Below are 17,528 nucleotides of genomic sequence, written 5' to 3'. Positions count from 1 at the left end.
AATTCGTCTTTTAATGTTGGAGCATCAAAGGGCTGTTCTACGTAGCTATACGTAAGCTGTGGTAGCAAGGATAATTATAAACGCCCCTGCCGTTCTATGCAAATTTCACAGATATAGCAATAATATGGAAATGTATTGATGATTTGTATATATGTAGATAGATTTATCAGATTTTTTATTATATTATATTTTTCTATTATTCGGGATGAACAGATTTTGACCTTCTGCTATGGAAAATCTGCTGTCTCCTATTTATCTGTCAGTCAGATGAGTAACGGAGTTTAACGCTGCATTATATAAATATGATACACAGTTACAGTCACCGTGTTTTGCCTCTACCAAAGCGAGGAAATGACAACAATTAATATTTCATTTTCTCCATTGGAAATCGAACCCAGAACCTGTCATGTTTACAGTCAATGATATTTGACAGTAGAGTGACATTTACAGATATAGATTCACTATGAAATACGAAATACTTATAATATTTCTGATTCCAAACGATTCTAATCAGGAAAAATGTTATTTGCTAAAAAGAAGAAGTAATAAAATGCAAAAATAACAAAGTTGTGGATTGCTTACAACCCATTTGCCGGAGCATCGAGGAAAACGGAAATATCACATTTCTTCGTTATAACGAACAGATATCGAAATTTACGAATCGCTTCCTAATGAGCGACGGTCTACAATGTCCGCTTCTGAAGATCTACTGACTGTTTGATTTATATACGAGTACAAATGTTTTGATGCTTAGGAACTAAGACTGTATTGAAAGGACTTGGTTCTTCACAATTTTTTTAACTTCTCCATTTTTCTTTTAAATTCGAGATTGCGCGTTGAGTGGCGGAAATTAACGCCGCACTTTATCATACCAGGGTGGATACCTTTTGTTGTGATATAAAGTAATAAAACTCTATTAATTGATGTCATGCATTCATTATAATTATATTGTTATAATAATTTATTTTGCTTAAACTATTATAAAATATTTTATAAGTATCTGTTACAACTTACAATACGTTATATATTTTTTAAATAATATGATTAATATATTTCCTATAAATAATTAAAAGTGCATTACTAACTTAAAAAGAATATTTACTTACAAACTAAGTATAGTTTTCCATTAATAAAGCCTTAACAAATAAATAGCTACTTTTAGTATTAAATAATAAATAATATTACTAAAAACGAACAAAACAATATTCTTAGAATCATTTGTTTCTAGCTATATAATATTATAATAATATAATCTAAGATTTTAATATACTTCGACGCTCTCCTGGTGCAGTACAGTGTCCTGTCTAAACATCTCGACGTCCACCTCGCTGTCCGCTTGCATCAACTTAACACGCCCTTCCTGGATGCAAAGTAATAATATAATATAATTTATGCATATATGGATGAAATGTTATGCAGTTAGTGGGTAGTTTTGACGTCTTGTTCGTGTTTATTAGATATGTATTTGATAGAGTTATGTAGGGTATTTGATAAATTATTTTTTTTTACATATTAATAATTTCGTTATTTAGATAGATTACTAGATACGATGTCTTCGAGAATAATATATATATTTTTTTTATTTTAATATATTAGAAAAAGTTAGTAAAATAAAATAAGTTAGCACTAATTCTTCTTCTCTAATTCTCCTTTTATTTTTATTTCCTCGCTCTGATAAACAAAGCTGGGCGTTGAATTTCACCATTCGTATTATCTTGAAAATTAACTGGGAAACGGAGAACAGAATGTCTCAACATTAGGCTCCCTATTTACCCAAAAAAAATAATTGTGAAATATACCTTAGGATGCATAAGTATGAAAGGCAGCTCCGCGCTGAGCTCGCCGCCAAGCGCGCCCAGGTAGAGCTTCACCTTCACGCTGTAGCTGACAACGATACCGAAGGCGTCGCGCTGCTCGGGGTCCAGTAAACTATGAGAAAAATATATCCGAAATAATTTAAAAAAGTACATAGGGGAACTCGAACGTATCATACAAAATGATAAAAAAGGATCTATACAATATAACATACGGATAATTTCTTATCGATTCGAATACTCTCTAACATGTATTTTTAATTCACATTTCTCACTGAGAAAGGATAATTCTATAATGTATTCTATACCAAAGCTTTCAAAGCATAAGGACGCCTTTTTAAAATTTCAATGTGTATATGTACATATATAAATAAGCCTTGCAATATACAAATACCGGGAAATATTTAAGCACACGACTGTAATAAATTCGATTGTAATAATTTTATTTACAAGTAAATTACAACTAAAATGGTGACTACTTGCACATACTAGGAATCACATACGTTTAATAATTTTTAGAATTCTTTTATTTCATACAAATTGCAGAACATATTGTGTAGTCTTTCTCTGTGATTTCCAGGAAGTATGTATAGAGTCTTACAGCGTGGTGGAGGCGAGCGTGGTCTCCTGCCGCTTGAGTTGCGCGTCGAGGGCGAGGCCGCGGCGGTCTCGCAGGGCGCCTAGCACCGGACGGAGCTGCACTACCTTCTGCATGTTAGCGCCCGGCTGGAGAGGGCACCCGTCCCTGGGAACAAATAAGAAATTTTAAATATGTATATAAAATGCTTCAAACTAGACTTCAAATACATTTTTATCAGTAGTTTTCTATTTTAAAATTTCAAGCAAACTACATGTGAAAATGATAAATCGTACACGTGACTCTTTCATGGCGCAGTACAATAGTTCTGACCTGGTCATTATGGGCTCAATGCTCACGATTAAGAACAATTATATTTGTTTTTCAGGTTTCGCAAGACGAAATGTTATGCGAAATGCATGAATATATTTTTAATATTTTTAAAATGTTAATTCCACATTTAGGAAAGAAAAAATACTTATTTATATACGGTTATTTTTATACGATGTTTTTCTAGGCGCTCTGATCATTAATTTCAGGGAATGTATGGCATAATTTTCAGAGCGCCTGGACGGTTTCCAGGAGGTACAGATTCGAGTCCCGCTACGTAAAAAAAATTATACGTTTTCTAGATAAGTATGTATGAATATAAACATATCAACAATTATTGTATGAAAGAAAAAAAATGTATTAAGAAATAATAGAAATGTCTTACTGTGTTTCAATGCCCGTGACCACGTTCCTATATTGTCCGTTCTGGAAGAGGACGATATCGACAGACTGCAAAATACTGGCTTTTATCTTCTTCACCACTTTATTGCTGTGGTTGCGTATACTGATGTTCACCGCCACCGTCTCTCCGTGGATGTAGAGCTAAAGGAAAGAAATGTATAAAGAAAGAAGCAAAGATCTAAGAAATAATGTTGAGCCTATTGAAGTGCAATGCCTTAAACGTATGACTGTAAACGCACTTTTGTGGGCTTGATTCTTATTCGGGGAATTATTTTCATTTTCTCATAATAAGGCAGAGTTCCGTCACTCAACACGCATTTCGCGGAGACTAGGGAACGAAGTGATTCCTCTGCCTATCCTAGTATTTCCCGTAGGTACCTATACAAGTATATCGTAAAGGTGGAAAAATAATAACAATATTCATACTAATACTATAACAATTAAGAGTTTGTGTGGTTGAGTGCCTTAACCTCAGGAATTATTGATTCCAATAGATTTCTCTGTGTGAGATATCTATAGTGGCAGGACATAGATTCAATTAAATGACATTAACACATGGTATGTGTCACGTGCCACAGACAACTCTTAGCTTTTTTCCTTTGAGCACGCAGGCAAAGTCTTAGGTAAATATTAGTATTTTTTTTATATTTCAAAATGTAATATGGACCAAATCAAAAAGTAATTACATAATTCGTTTATAAACATAATATAGATCTTTAATGAATATTTAGTTAAAAGACGTTGCAAATATTTGTTTTCAGCGATTCCAGTAATTTTGTCTTCGATATTAAGATTTATGTATATATAGACTATAGTAAACAATTTAGAAGCTTACTTCTTATTACTTGTATTGAAATTTAACTTGTATTAAGTAAATATAATTGACAAATTTAGTTTATCATTTTACAAAAAAATATTATAAAATATACGATTTTACTTTGTCACAGATACATCACTAATGCGGTTCAACAAAATGGCTATAATATTTCAATCCATAAAACGATGAGTATTTACAATTATAAGAAAGATTATAATGAAAAAACATCATATACACCTGTTTATCCAGAGTAAGCTCTAGTTCCAGCTGTCCGGGCGACAGCACGAAGTCCTTACGCACGACGGTGCAGGGCTGCGGGCCCGCCTTGTCCGGCGCGTACTGCACCTTGCGGATACCCAACGCTACTGTGCTCCTGTATACCGATAATGAATATACGTTTAACTAAGCTTAAGCTTAGATTATAATAACAATAATATATATTGTAGTATCATTTATTTTTCAAATACTTTTTTGTAATTTTACCATATAAATAGCATTGTACCTACTCGTATACTGGTTACCTGCGGTGTGACCGATCGATCTCCGTCTCCCCCACGAACAGCTTGACGTAGTAGTGCACGCCGCAGGGCTCTCCCTCTTCCTCCAGCGCGGGCTGCAGTGTAACGGAGCCGGGCGCGCCTGCTGGCAGCTGCAGCCGGAAAGGCAAGGCCCAGCCACCCAGCTTCTTGACTAGACGCTCCTAAATGGTAAAATATTTGTTTATTTCTTTGTTAGCAGGGTAGGTAGATAAACCTTTTTATTAAAAGTTCATTAATATGTTGTAAAGGCAACTTTCAGTTGTATTTATTAACTTAATTTATCAATTTAAATCGTAAATATGTTTTTGTTAAGCAAACTAATTTTACTTCAAATTCTATTAACATAAGGTTAATCAGATCAATTTTAATCTATTGACACTTGTGTCGTGCATAGATACTATGTGTCTAGTGTCTACACTGTAGGTACACTGTGTACTGAGCAGTCTCTAGTCTCTACTCCTCAGTCTGTAGAGAGTAGAGTGTAAACTGAAGTAACAGTTAATATTTGCAGAATGAACGGGCCATCCCAATGATTGCTCGTTTGATGGTAGAGGCGGAAGTGAAAGCGGATGGGGAAGCGGAGGCGGAAGCGGAAGCGGACACGGAGACGGTGCTAATCCCGAAAGGATTTCACTCGGCCGCAACCACCCGGCGTCGCGCCGTGCTCCCCGGGACTGATTTAATTACAACGAGCGCTTGTTAATACCGAGCGGTAATCGAGTTAATTATTAAATTTCGACGGCGGTTTCACTCACTCGCTGTTAACTTCATCATTCGAACTCTTGTGAAGTAGGCGAGTGCGGCCGCGGGATACGGTTATACCACAAAATGTACCAATTTCCGGAAGTAATATAAGCTTGGTAAGTGTAATTTATTATATTTTTGTTTACTTTTATTTTAGATTCACCTTTTATCGATAGCTGGGTAGCCATAGAGATTGAAGTACTAAACACTATTCTTTAGCCTCAAACACTGTTATCAACTTCTTCATATGTGCCCTTCGAGGAGTCCTCTTATTTTTTACATGACCATCCTACAGTATAACTGACTCTACGTATGTTCTCGAGTGTATTTTTTTACACTAAAATTCGATATTTTTTGCATTATGTATTTCAAGAAGTATTTTATGGAAAAAAATACAACAGATATTTTAACAACTGTCAAGGTACCAACCTGTGTTCTAGTGAGCTCGTATGGCCTTTTCTCCAGTGGTGGGTAGATCTGCTCGGACGCGAGATACAGTTCCTTGTAGAAGGAGAGCCCCATGACCTCATCCTCTTCCCTGCCGTAGCGGAAGGTGCACACGACTTGCGCGAATACGCGACGGTCGCGGACATACTCCTCGTCTACTACTACTATTCCATCTGGTAATGTAAAAAGTTTATAAAATGTTAAAATTTCAAAAAGTGTATAATTATGATTAGAGATAAAAAAAATAAACGTAGTGGGACTCGAACCCGTGCCTGAGTCATTCCAGCGCTCTGACCAGAAAAAAAATATATTTTCAACATTAGAAATCACAAATATTAAATATTGTAAATAGAATACAATCATTATCTTACTAAAATTTGCATATGTACAATTATTATGTGAGAAAAAAATTAAATATCGCGCTTATAGTCTAAGACATAAGAGTCCAGAGTATTCTAATATACAAAGAGGAACACAAAACGACCAATTAAAAGTTGAATGTAAATTTATTTTTGTTATTTAATGTTGAAAAAGTGATTGTAAAATGTTTTTCAATATTTGTTCATTTTGCGTATACACCACTCGTATGTTTCAGAACAACAAGAGCATATTTTTCGAGTGAGCACAAACAAATGACCGATACAACAATACGTTTCAACTCTTTGCCGCGAGCATCGAGCATCTCGTAATAAAACCACAATTCCCGTGTAACAAGCTACCCCCCATCCCCACTCTCTCCTACTCCCTTCCCCTTCCCTCATGTAGTGGGCACCCCGCTAGAGCAATATCTCGCAACAAAGCGCTTCTATCTTGTAGTAATCTGTTGTCGGTTGTTGTGAAAAATCCGAATCGAAATGCAGTTCAGGAGCAATTTGTTAAAAATGCTGAGTAAGCCGGACAGGTATAAGTTGATAGTGCTATTAAAGTCCGATCTGGAGCTGCCGCGGCGTCGCGGGGGGTCGTGGGGGGTCGCACGGGTGCAGCTGTTGCCCTCGACCTGCGCCCCATGGAGGAGCACTTTGCAGTACTTGGACACGAGACATATAATTGATATGCAAGAAATAATCCAATAACTTTTGACAAAAACTTTTAACTAATTATATTTTCATTCATATAATGTTCCTATTTAAAATAAAAATACTAAGTAAAATTCGGTGTAGATATCAGACACACGAACCTATCGGCTCCACGTAAGAGATATGATCAACAAAGTCCCGCTTCGGCAAATACAAAGTGAGTTTCCCATTGGGAGAGCACTTTTTAAACACTTTAAAATTGTACACCATTTTTTCAGAAACAACACTTTAAAAACCTGTAAAATCGCTTACACTTGAGTGTAGAATGCGGTGGAGAGTCACTTCCTTCAGAATATATAGAGGATTACTTATACGTGAGGTTTCTAAATCGCTGTAATCTCATTAGTCTCATTAGCGACACGTGAGGACGCCCTCCTCCTACTCACTACCAACTTCTGTGATCAAGAGTATAATATAATCCAAATCCCCTTAAAAGTGAATCACTAAACAATTCGCATTCCGTCTCTAAGCCTGTTATGTTCTTAGTTCTCAAAGTTATTCAAGGTCCTTCCCACTCTTTTGAAATATTTTTTCCTCTATGGAATAGATTTTAATTATGTAGAAATATGAATACAATATTTGTTATAAAACCCTTCCATTTGTACGAAATTGGTAATAAACAAATGTATATTTTTCTTCCGTCACGCTGTATCCGTGTATATCACACAGCAGAGTAGGCAGAGGAAACCTAGTGTCAACACACTCCTTCCCCCATTTTCAAATTAAATATTTCATTTGCTCGAGTGGGAATCGAACTCACAATCTATCGCATTTACAGTCACACTGTGCCCTTACACCACGACTGGCTTCATAAATATTTTTATTTGATATTTAAATTATATCCATACTCCATATCAGTCAACTTCGCTCACATTGATATATTCAGGGCTGATTCCTCTAGCGATCTAGCGTTACATCTTCCATCACCCTCAATATTTGTATTACAGCAGGTCAAATCATAAAACATAGAAACAGCACGAGGCTATAGCCCTGGGAGCAGACAGCATCGTAAAGCTGTCACGAGGCCACGCAGAGAAGCACATGCATAAAAAAACCCGCTTTACTGTAAATTGAAAAACTCGTATCAATCGAACGTATCGTAAAACCGCATACTCAATAAGTGGATAGGGAATAAATAAAGGCATCGGTTCCTCGTAAACGCTAACTCGGCCAAGGGCTGTTTTCTAAGTTATCAGCACAAATAGGATCCGCTATGCTATGATTGTCAATACGACCGCGCTAGTGGGGAGATGTCTATGAATTTCAGATGGATGCTGCGCGAGTTGGGGGGACAAACGGTTTGCATTTAGAAATTGAAACGTTGTTTTTTTTTTGTTAAGAATATATCATTTTCTTTTCCGCATCTCGCTTACACGACATTTCTCTAAGACAAAACAGTTCTATGATGAATATAAATTACATAATTTTAATGTTAGTTTATAATACAGAAACCTAATTAAAATAATATAATTATATAAATCATTAAACAAACAATTGGTTCAGTAAAAAGTACTAATAAAAATAAAACGATAGAAATTGTAAAATTAACTCAATTTATAGGTACCATTAACTATCATTTTAATGATATCAATGATTTCATTTCTACAGTCATTACTGTTGAATCATCAATCATATAGAGTCTTTTGTAATTAATTTAATTAAGCATATTTTAAATATTACTTTATTTCTCTTGTTTGGTATACTTTGCGCACGAGAACGGCTTCTGACTCTAAAAGGTCGTGAGTTCAATCGCAATTGGGTAAAATTTATTTTGGTCATTCTTTTAGAGAAAGCAGTGCTGTAGAATTTTACACTGGCTAAAAATAACTAAAAAAAAACGAATGGTCAAATTTTGCGCAACGTCGCACAGCTCTCATTTATAGCATTTTTTGCGGCTTTATAACAAAACCATTTTCTTCAACTTCATGAAATCGATCGGGGAGAAGACATAGTTAATTTTGTTTAATATTTTCACCGAAACTTATAGTAAAATAACATTTAAAATGTTTCGCTTTATTTTACGAAATCCCAAAAAAAATAAGAACACCCCGCCACTGACCTTGCAGTAATGTAACTGACTCACCGGCGCACGCGCATCGGTCACTGACCTATCATCTCTCTCTTTCACTTTCTTACAATACTAGCGAAACAGAACACACTCAATCCGCAATTATAGTAAACGTTTAGCTTTCTATAACCGTGGGTTTATCAATATATTGGAATATATATAATGGTTATAATTAAATTACTAATATTATAATAACATAAATGAATACGTGTTCAACAGTTAATTACAATTAACGTTAATTAGGAAATTTGAAGCACACGACGTACTAAGATCATTAATTAATACTAGTTAGGCTTAACTGATTTCTGGTTAAGTATAATGGCTTAATTATCTCAATATTTAGGTCGAACCAAGCAGTTGTTGTATGTGAAAGAATGTAAGCAAGTAAAGCCGGCGGTGACGTCATCGACTCACGCGCACCTCGCCTCCAGTTTATAGCTGACTCTACACAACTACCGTACAGTTACAAGTTTAAAACGGACGTCTTTCAAGACGTTCTTATATATATTTCGATAATGTTATAATTTTAATAGTTATAGTGTTTATTGACAATGTCTTATATTCGTATTAGTATATGTAGGTCATAGTAATATACTTCATATTTGAATGTTCAACCTGTAAAGGCTGGATTGCAGTGAAAAATTCTTAAAAATGTGATTTGTATGCTTAATTTTTATTTGCTAGAGTTAGTGTTATGTAAAAGTTAGTGTTAGAGATATATATTCTGTGATTTCAATCCAAATAAAAACGTTTGAGTTGATGACGTCATGTCAGTAAGTCCTGAGCTGCAGCCGCCACCAGGTAACTCAATTAATTAAGAATATTCTTAACTCAACGAGAATTGCGAATTATTTATATTATTTGTAGTTATTTATATGAACATTAATTACATTATTTATATCAACATCTATACTAATATAATAAAGCGGAAGAGTTTGTTTGTTTGTTTGTTTGTTTGAACGCTAAGATCTTTGGATCTACTGGTCCGATTTACTATGTTTTTGTTTTGTATGAAAGCTGCATTCTTCAGAAGTGCTATAGGCTATATAACATTACATTACACATATGTACTAATAAATTAAAATACTTTCTAATTTGACATGCAATTTATTCTGCCAGGTTAATAACAACCGTCGTTGCTAAGCACCGGTTTGCAAAGTTTCTTTGTTGTTTTAAGAAAACGTCACCCAAAATGAACTTATATTATGATATTCATCCTTATAAAAATTAATATATTATATAATATTTAATAAATATTCTTATAGTTCAAGCAGGCGTAGCCGCGTCCGGGTCCACTAGTTATTTATATTTATAGTTATTTATATGAACATAAAGGTACCTGATAATTATGCATAAGTTCACAATCTCTCTAGCTATATGGTTGTCATAGACTTAAATTGCTTGCAATAAAATAACTTCAATAGTTTAAAACTAACGTTAAAAGTAGATTTGAAGTTCTATCTTAAACATATGTATTATGTACGTATTTGTAGTCTGTTTCTGCATATATGTGTGTAGTTCCAACGAAGTAATGTTTATTATTACGACGCTAAACAACAGAACTACGAACAACAACGGAACTAACCTTGAAAGGAACTAAGCGTAAGCGGCACTTGTATAACGCTAACGGCACTTTTATAAGTACAGTAATATATAATTTTTTAATATGCAATTTATTTTTTATAACACATTTATCTATAAAAAATTACACATTTACGTATTTTCTTGGCTTAGCTAAAAAATGAATAATTTCAGAAAATTATACGTTTTATAATCAAAATTAAAATGGTGTGTATTTTTTTAATATGTCTATTGCTAAAGAATTATCTCTATCCTGCATATAACAGAGTTAGTCGGAACATAGCGCATTCCTAATAGTAGGTTCTCACTAACAGGAAATAAGAGACACTCCGTTATCCACTTTTCTCTCTCGAGGCATTTCTGGTATTGAATTTATTTAATATCGGATTACTGTCCAGGTTTGCATCGTATCAGTCCATCGCACTATTGGTCGCCGCTATCTTACATCTTTCATTTCCGCGAGAGAGCCACGAAGTAGCCAACGTCGTGAAATTAGTTTATAAAATAAACAACGTTTGTTTACTTGATACAAATTAATTAAATATATTATAAAATTCATTGTAGTAGGATTATTACAAATAAATATTCGAGAAGGAAAAAATAATCAGACTATTAAGAAAAGCCTTTAAATTCTAGGTGTGGTGGAACTCCGAGAAGACATCCCTCTAAAACCCAGTGGTTACTTAGAAGCTCCTCGCTTGTGCGGCGGAGGTCCACGGGTCATTCTTGGTGCCTTCGCGGTACTGACTGCCGCCATTACTATCGCTCTTCTCACACAAATATACTACGGAGATTATGAGGCAAGTCCCTATATTGATTTATTTTTTTTTGAATTTCGCGTCTCTTGCATTCAGCAGGCTAAACAGAAAAATTCTAGTGTTAAGACACACCATTTTCAATTTTCCGCCCCTTTTAGAGATACTGCACGTACCAGGTAACAGACCAAAAGAGTTAAGTTCCGTCACTCAACACTAAATGTCTCCAGAATTCGGCGGAAAATGAGGAATGGAGTGTCCTAACACTAGGTTCCCCTTGCCTACCCTACTGTGAGCGGGATACAACTTGAAGCTGATTTTAATTTAATATATTTACATAATATAACAGTCTACTTATCCATGCACGTAAAGAAGCGCATTTGTCTATATAATAGCATCATCTATTCATGAGCCACTCGAGACTTCATTGTTTTGTGGTCCATTAGCACATTTATTGCTTCCATCGAGATCGCCCTGTAAAGTAGATACTTACCTCATAGATTGTTTTATATCGTAGTCTTAAAAACTGTTTGTTTTAAATGTATTACCTCCTTATTTACAAGTTGATAAATGATAATAAGTAAAATAAAATTTATAAATTTTAAATATCTACGTATTCTATTATTCTCTATATATTGTACGTTTATGAGACTATGTATATTTATTACTTTATAACAGAAAAATTGCTAAAAACTAGTATACTAAGTTAAAGTATATATATATTTTATTATATCAATGGACTATTAATTATGATAAAAATATCGTACGTAACCCTACCTGGTACCTTAAAATCAATATCTAAGAGATGTTTGAAGATTCTATTAATTATTATTTTATCTTAGTATTCTGTGTTGGGTAACGGAATCGAACTTTGCGCTTTGTCCTATCAGAAAAGAGAATGAAAGTAATAAAAATGTATTTATTCCTAATTTGTTTCTTGCAGGTGGTGCCCCACGGGTCGGTGTCATCGTCAGCGGCGGCGTGCTCGCGCGCAGGCACTGCCTTGCTCCGCGGGGGCGCGCGCGCTCTGGACGCTGCCGCCGCCGCCGCGCTCTGCCTAGCCGTGCTAGCACCGCACAGGACCTCCTTAGATGCGTATGTACTTATATACTATACTTCTTGATTAAATATTTCTTGATGGATGATTAACATGAGTAACATTATTTAGATTTTTTTTGTATTTTAGATCTTAAATATTTTTTTTTTAATTTGAATATATTATCAATCAGAATTTATTTATTTTTGTTTTCTTTCAATGCATTGTCGTATTAATCTTTACATTACAATCAGTCTTTTACATTTAATTTTCAGCGCCATCTACACAACATGTGTTAAACTACGATGCAAAACTGAAAAAATGTATGTTTCAGGAAGATACTCTGTCGCTATATGTGCTTCTAAAATATTCTTATAAGTTCTATACACAATGCTGTCTCTAATTGATACTTTAATATGACATTAGATGGCGTTAATATATATCGTTCTTGTATAATGTATAAAACATTGTAATTCATCAAATAAAAAAACAGTTTCGCTTTATTTATAGTCAGAGAGAGTGAGAAGAAGAATGGCGGAAGCCAACGCTATGATTTATCTAGACACCAGAAAGACGAATTTAAAACTTTAGCCAACGAAGCTTGTATGGGACTAATACACATATCCTATAACCGCTGACCAGGAATCCTTCACAGTTCATAAATACCGTACAGGAGCAGCCGATACAGCAAAATCAGCCGTAAATCTGCACAACCCATTGAGCAATCCCATCTCGCGTGGACATCGTCAGCTAGCGCTGTCTCGACTGTTCCATTCGCTAAAATGTTACTATACTTAATCGTCCCTCGATGAAATTTCGTTAACCAATTTATTATATCACTGTGCTACGTAGGATATTCTATGTTTTATATAATTAAAAATATATATTGGAAATATTGAAAAGTAAAAATTTAGATTGAGTTTATCGTGAATCGATTCATTCGATTCTCTTTCGCGGAAATTATTTTTTATAATTTGTCCACTCCATTAAGAGTACTCAGTTTGTGTTCACAGTAGGCTCTCTATACCTAAATATCTGCTAAATAATAAGGAAATAACGAGAAAAAATGTAATTCCCTTTTCTGATTCTCAAATAACTCCTAAACTAATATCTCCAGGAGTGGATCGCTCGTGCACTGGGAGTACCGTCAGTCGCGTACCCAGCTGCCCACAGTGGCGGAGTGGGGCGCGGCGCGAGTGGGAGCGGCAGGGAACACGCCGCGTCTCGTGGCCGCGCTCGCAGCTCTACACGCGCGACTCGGCGTACTGCCGTGGTCGCAAGTGTTGCAGCCGGCCATCGACATAGCTAGGTCAGTTTCTAGCTTTTTCAAGTGTTTTATTCACTAGATTTTGTTTAGATTTACATAAAAGGAATATATTTATTAGATGTACTAAAAAAAATAAAAAGATTTGTAGAGTAAATTATAAAAAAATACCTGTAAATTCAAAATAAATTGACTGTGAATTTTAGAATTTGCACGTCTAGGAATCTCACCTGAAACTCTAATAAATTATTTTTTTAGATATTTTCTTAACAATGTGCTATAAATTAAAGATTTGCTTAATATTTTTTTCAGGGAAGGATACACAGTATCAACGAGTCTGGCGGCGGATGCTGCAACGCGCGGCCTGCCCGGATTCACCGCGTCTACAATACGCACCGAACCTGCACTCGCTGACTACCTGCAGTCACTGCAAAACTATACTAGTGCCGGTAAGTAAATGATAGTCGTGAGTATTTAGTTATAAATAAATTTTGGTAGAGTGAAGCTAAAATAATTAATTCCAGAACTATGCGCGAAATGGTCATGTGAGAGCGCGGTGCGAGTGAGAGCGGGCGCTAGTGCGGAGGCGGGCCCGTGGCGCGTGTGGACGGGAGGAGCGGGTGGCAACGTCGCAGCAGCCGCGTTGAACGCCTCGCTCGCAGGCGACCCACACCTGCTCACACCCGCTAGCGCTTACCAAAGGTAATTTCTTCAAATACGAGTTAAGTTTTATTATGTTGTGTAATGTCACGTTGTTTTTATTCTACCTACATAATACTTGTTTTTCTTTTATTTATTGAAAATTATTGTATTTTCGTTCACCTAGACAATTTTGAGCAAGTTTCTTCTTTTATGAAAAGCAATAATATTAATGTGAAAGTATATGAGTCTACGTTCATAGCCAATCTATTATCCTGATATATAACCTCTATCACTGTAAAGTTTCATTAAAATCCGTTCAGTCTATTTTGTGTGAAATTGGAACAAGCGTCTTTGTTTTGAACTAACATAGAAACTAGAACTGTTACATTTATGTGCAGTGCGGTTGAGAGTCTCAAGTCGCAGGCGACAGCGGCGGGGGCGCACTGGCCGCGCGGCGTGGCCTCAGGGCTCGCCGTCGTCGACCCCCGAGACACCTACGTCGCACTTGTTACGTATGTACTAGATCTTTATTACACACTGTTGAAACAGATTTACATACAGATAGTACAGAAATGTACAAAAAACAAACTTAAGGCTGAAGAGGATTCTCTTCCAGTCTTTCTTATTTACATTTTATTATAAATCTACTTAATTTTAATTTGCATTGCCTCGTGATATTGTTGTGTATATAAATGTTTTAAGTTTTATAGAAAAAACATATAAATGTTTTTGGATAACCAGGCGTACAACGAATACAAAGTAGTAATCTCTATATTTTTTCATAGTCGACAGAAAAATAAAAACCAAAAAGTTATTAAATAACTAAAGCCAGTCATGGCGAAGGGGCACACGCATGCGACTGTAAAAGCGAAAGGTTGTGGGTTCGATTTTCTCTGGGAACGAAATATTTTGGTCACTGAGCAAAGAGCGGCGTTGAGTTCTGCCACTCAACACCACCACATTCCCTCTGAAGTTGGAACTAGGCAAACATGGACGCAGCGTGTATACAATTTGCAATTATTACAGTGTTTATGGACACAGAAAAACATTACAATATATAAAATATAACATTGCAGTGGTCTCTCCATGCCGTTCGGGTCAGAGCTGGGCAGCAGCGTGGGCGGCGCGTGGCAGCGCGACGAACCCACTGGACCCCTAGATCTTGCGCCAGCTATTATTACTGATGAATATATATGTGGTGAATACTATTTTCTTCCTTCTTATACTTTTCTTTTAGTTCAGTTGTATATTTTTCTTATAAATTTAATTCTTTTATCTTAAATTTTTCTAACAATTTTAAATTACAAATAAGTATGTAAAAATTAGATGCATGTGTCAAATGTGTATCTACTAGATATTGCTATTGCAAGACCTGTGAAACCAAAATTTATAGCTTATCTGGCAGTTAAAGCTGTCTTGGACTTTATCACCAGGGTAAAACTGGCTCTTGAACTTTCGTTGAGCCTTTCGTTTACTCACTATTTAAGTAAAATAAACTCCCCTAAAAATAGTTTTCCTTATATAAAAATAGTTACCCTAAAAATAGTTTTCCTCATATATGTATACAAGTCTAGCTGTAGGTCAATCAGTTAGTCACGTTGTTGATGATTGTATTGGTTTCCTGATACAGATATTTACCTCACGAGAGTGTATTGCAGGCACGCGCTACGTGGTCGGCGGTGAGTCGGGCGCGGCGCTGGCGCAGGCGGCGGCGGGCGCGCTGACTGGGGCGGGCGGCGCGGTCGCTGTGGAGGCGGCGCGCGTGCGTGTGGCGGCGGGCGGCGCGGTGGAGGCAGAGGGCACCAACGGCACGGCGCTGGCGGCGCTTAACTTCGTGCAGCAAACTGGTGACGCACTGCTGTCCCATGCTGACAGCCGCGGAGAGGGACTCGCATCTAGATTCTAATGTAGATCGCGTACGTTAAGGGCCGCCCTCTCAGCTATCTCCCTTAACGTGTGATGTCATTTATGGATAACCGATTACGACTAGTGAATCTCAATACGAAATCCTCGTGACGCAGCACCACTGCTTTGACTGTAAACCCCACTCAACACATAATGTCTCGACAATTGAGAGAACTGAAGTGTTTTAGCACTTGGTTCCCTCTGCCTAAGAAAGTTTTATATTTGTATAATAAAACGGTTTGTGACTTATTTATTTATTATTATTAAAATTATTGCACTGTTCGCCGTTTTTTTTTTTAGTTTCCTCCGCTTTTCCTTTTACAAGTCAGCTAAAATAACATTTCAACTTCAAAATTGTTATAGAAAATTATCAATTAAATACAATAAATGTCAACTTACAATTTTATGTATAGTTTTGTTAATAATAAACTAATTTCCATGAAATATTTATTATACATATAAAGCATAAAATACATTAGATAACTTTAGACTCTTAATTTAATTCAGTATTTCCGCTGCTTTCAATGAAATTAATCGACCTCGCTTGCTTAATGAACAAAATGCTAAAATTAGATCATTTTTGATATTTTTTATGCGCCTATTTTGAAGACTGTTTCAAAATGTAACACAAATAAATCATATTTTATAATAAACTTAATTGTTTAATTCATATATGTATTGTAATATTTACTTCTTATGGGACCATAGATATATATTTTGAATTTCACCTCGATATCTCCAAGCATTCCTGAGATAAAGGATCTTGACAGACGGATGGACTACAAAGTGATCTTATAAGGGTTTCTTTTTTCCTTAAAGGGTAAGAAACCATAAAAATGAACGGGACTCAACCACTTTCTATAATTTAATATATAATTATAATAGACTAGCGGCCCGCTCGCGGTTACACCCGCGTGAACTATGTTATTATTAATTTCTGTCTCCATGACTACTTCCTAGTGACGTCTATGCAAAATTTGAGACTCCTAGCATTTGTAGTAACGAAGTTTCACACAAACTTTCGACCCCAAAAACGACACCTTAGAAGTCGAATATTGCAAATTCCCGTCTTAGCGAGCACCTACGTCCTATAAGTAACTCCTATGCAAAATTTGAGATTCCTAGCACATGTAGTTTCTGAGATTTCGTGATGAGTGAGTGACCTTTCGATTTTATATATATAGATAATAAATACTTTGTGGAATTGAAAACATACGGGGACATATTGCGATAATTAAAATAATGCATAAAGATGGAAAGAAAGAATATAACATTTTGTCACTTATTTTATTACATACTGTATGTATGTTTGTATTATAAAATTAAATATTTAAATACGACTTCAACAGTGTTGTGTTATCGTATATTTTATCTACTATTTTTTACACACATATAATTGAAGAGAACGACCAAAAACCTAATGATGATAACGTCGCTCATTAATATTTCCGACTATAGTAATAAAAAACCGTCCAAGTGTGAACTTTGCGGTAGCGGGAACTGTTTATTTTTTTATATATTATATAGGGAA

At 35.6% G+C, this 17,528-nt stretch overlaps 2 protein-coding genes across 2 annotated transcripts; one reads left to right on the top strand and one right to left on the bottom strand.

Moving 5' to 3' along the window:
• Window positions 1-920: 920 nt before the first annotated feature.
• On the bottom strand, window positions 921-7,028 carry Arr1 (arrestin 1). Its single transcript, XM_085195955.1, has 8 exons — window positions 6,848-7,028; window positions 5,653-5,843; window positions 4,462-4,640; window positions 4,178-4,313; window positions 3,107-3,264; window positions 2,416-2,559; window positions 1,800-1,929; window positions 921-1,360 (listed from the first exon to the last, which is right to left on the bottom strand). The coding sequence occupies exons 1-8, from the start codon at window positions 6,954-6,956 to the stop codon at window positions 1,262-1,264; spliced, it is 1,146 nt and encodes a 381-aa protein (XP_085052081.1). The 5' UTR covers window positions 6,957-7,028; the 3' UTR covers window positions 921-1,261.
• Window positions 7,029-9,250: 2,222 nt separating this feature from the next.
• On the top strand, window positions 9,251-16,279 carry LOC146541094 (uncharacterized). The gene is made up of 9 exons (XM_085191318.1): window positions 9,251-9,615; window positions 11,032-11,195; window positions 12,094-12,245; window positions 13,304-13,495; window positions 13,763-13,899; window positions 13,975-14,152; window positions 14,491-14,604; window positions 15,169-15,290; window positions 15,751-16,279. The coding sequence occupies exons 1-9, from the start codon at window positions 9,582-9,584 to the stop codon at window positions 15,996-15,998; spliced, it is 1,341 nt and encodes a 446-aa protein (XP_085047444.1). The 5' UTR covers window positions 9,251-9,581; the 3' UTR covers window positions 15,999-16,279.
• Window positions 16,280-17,528: the final 1,249 nt, after the last annotated feature.

The sequence above is a fragment of the Heliconius melpomene genome, chromosome 1 (genome assembly GCF_056956725.1).
Source record: "Heliconius melpomene rosina isolate 202511_hmr_F chromosome 1, ASM5695672v1, whole genome shotgun sequence".
In the NCBI taxonomy this organism is placed as follows: domain Eukaryota; kingdom Metazoa; phylum Arthropoda; class Insecta; order Lepidoptera; family Nymphalidae; genus Heliconius; species Heliconius melpomene.
The sequence above is the reverse complement of the archived record's forward strand: the minus strand, read 5'-3'. Positions and strand labels throughout refer to the sequence as shown.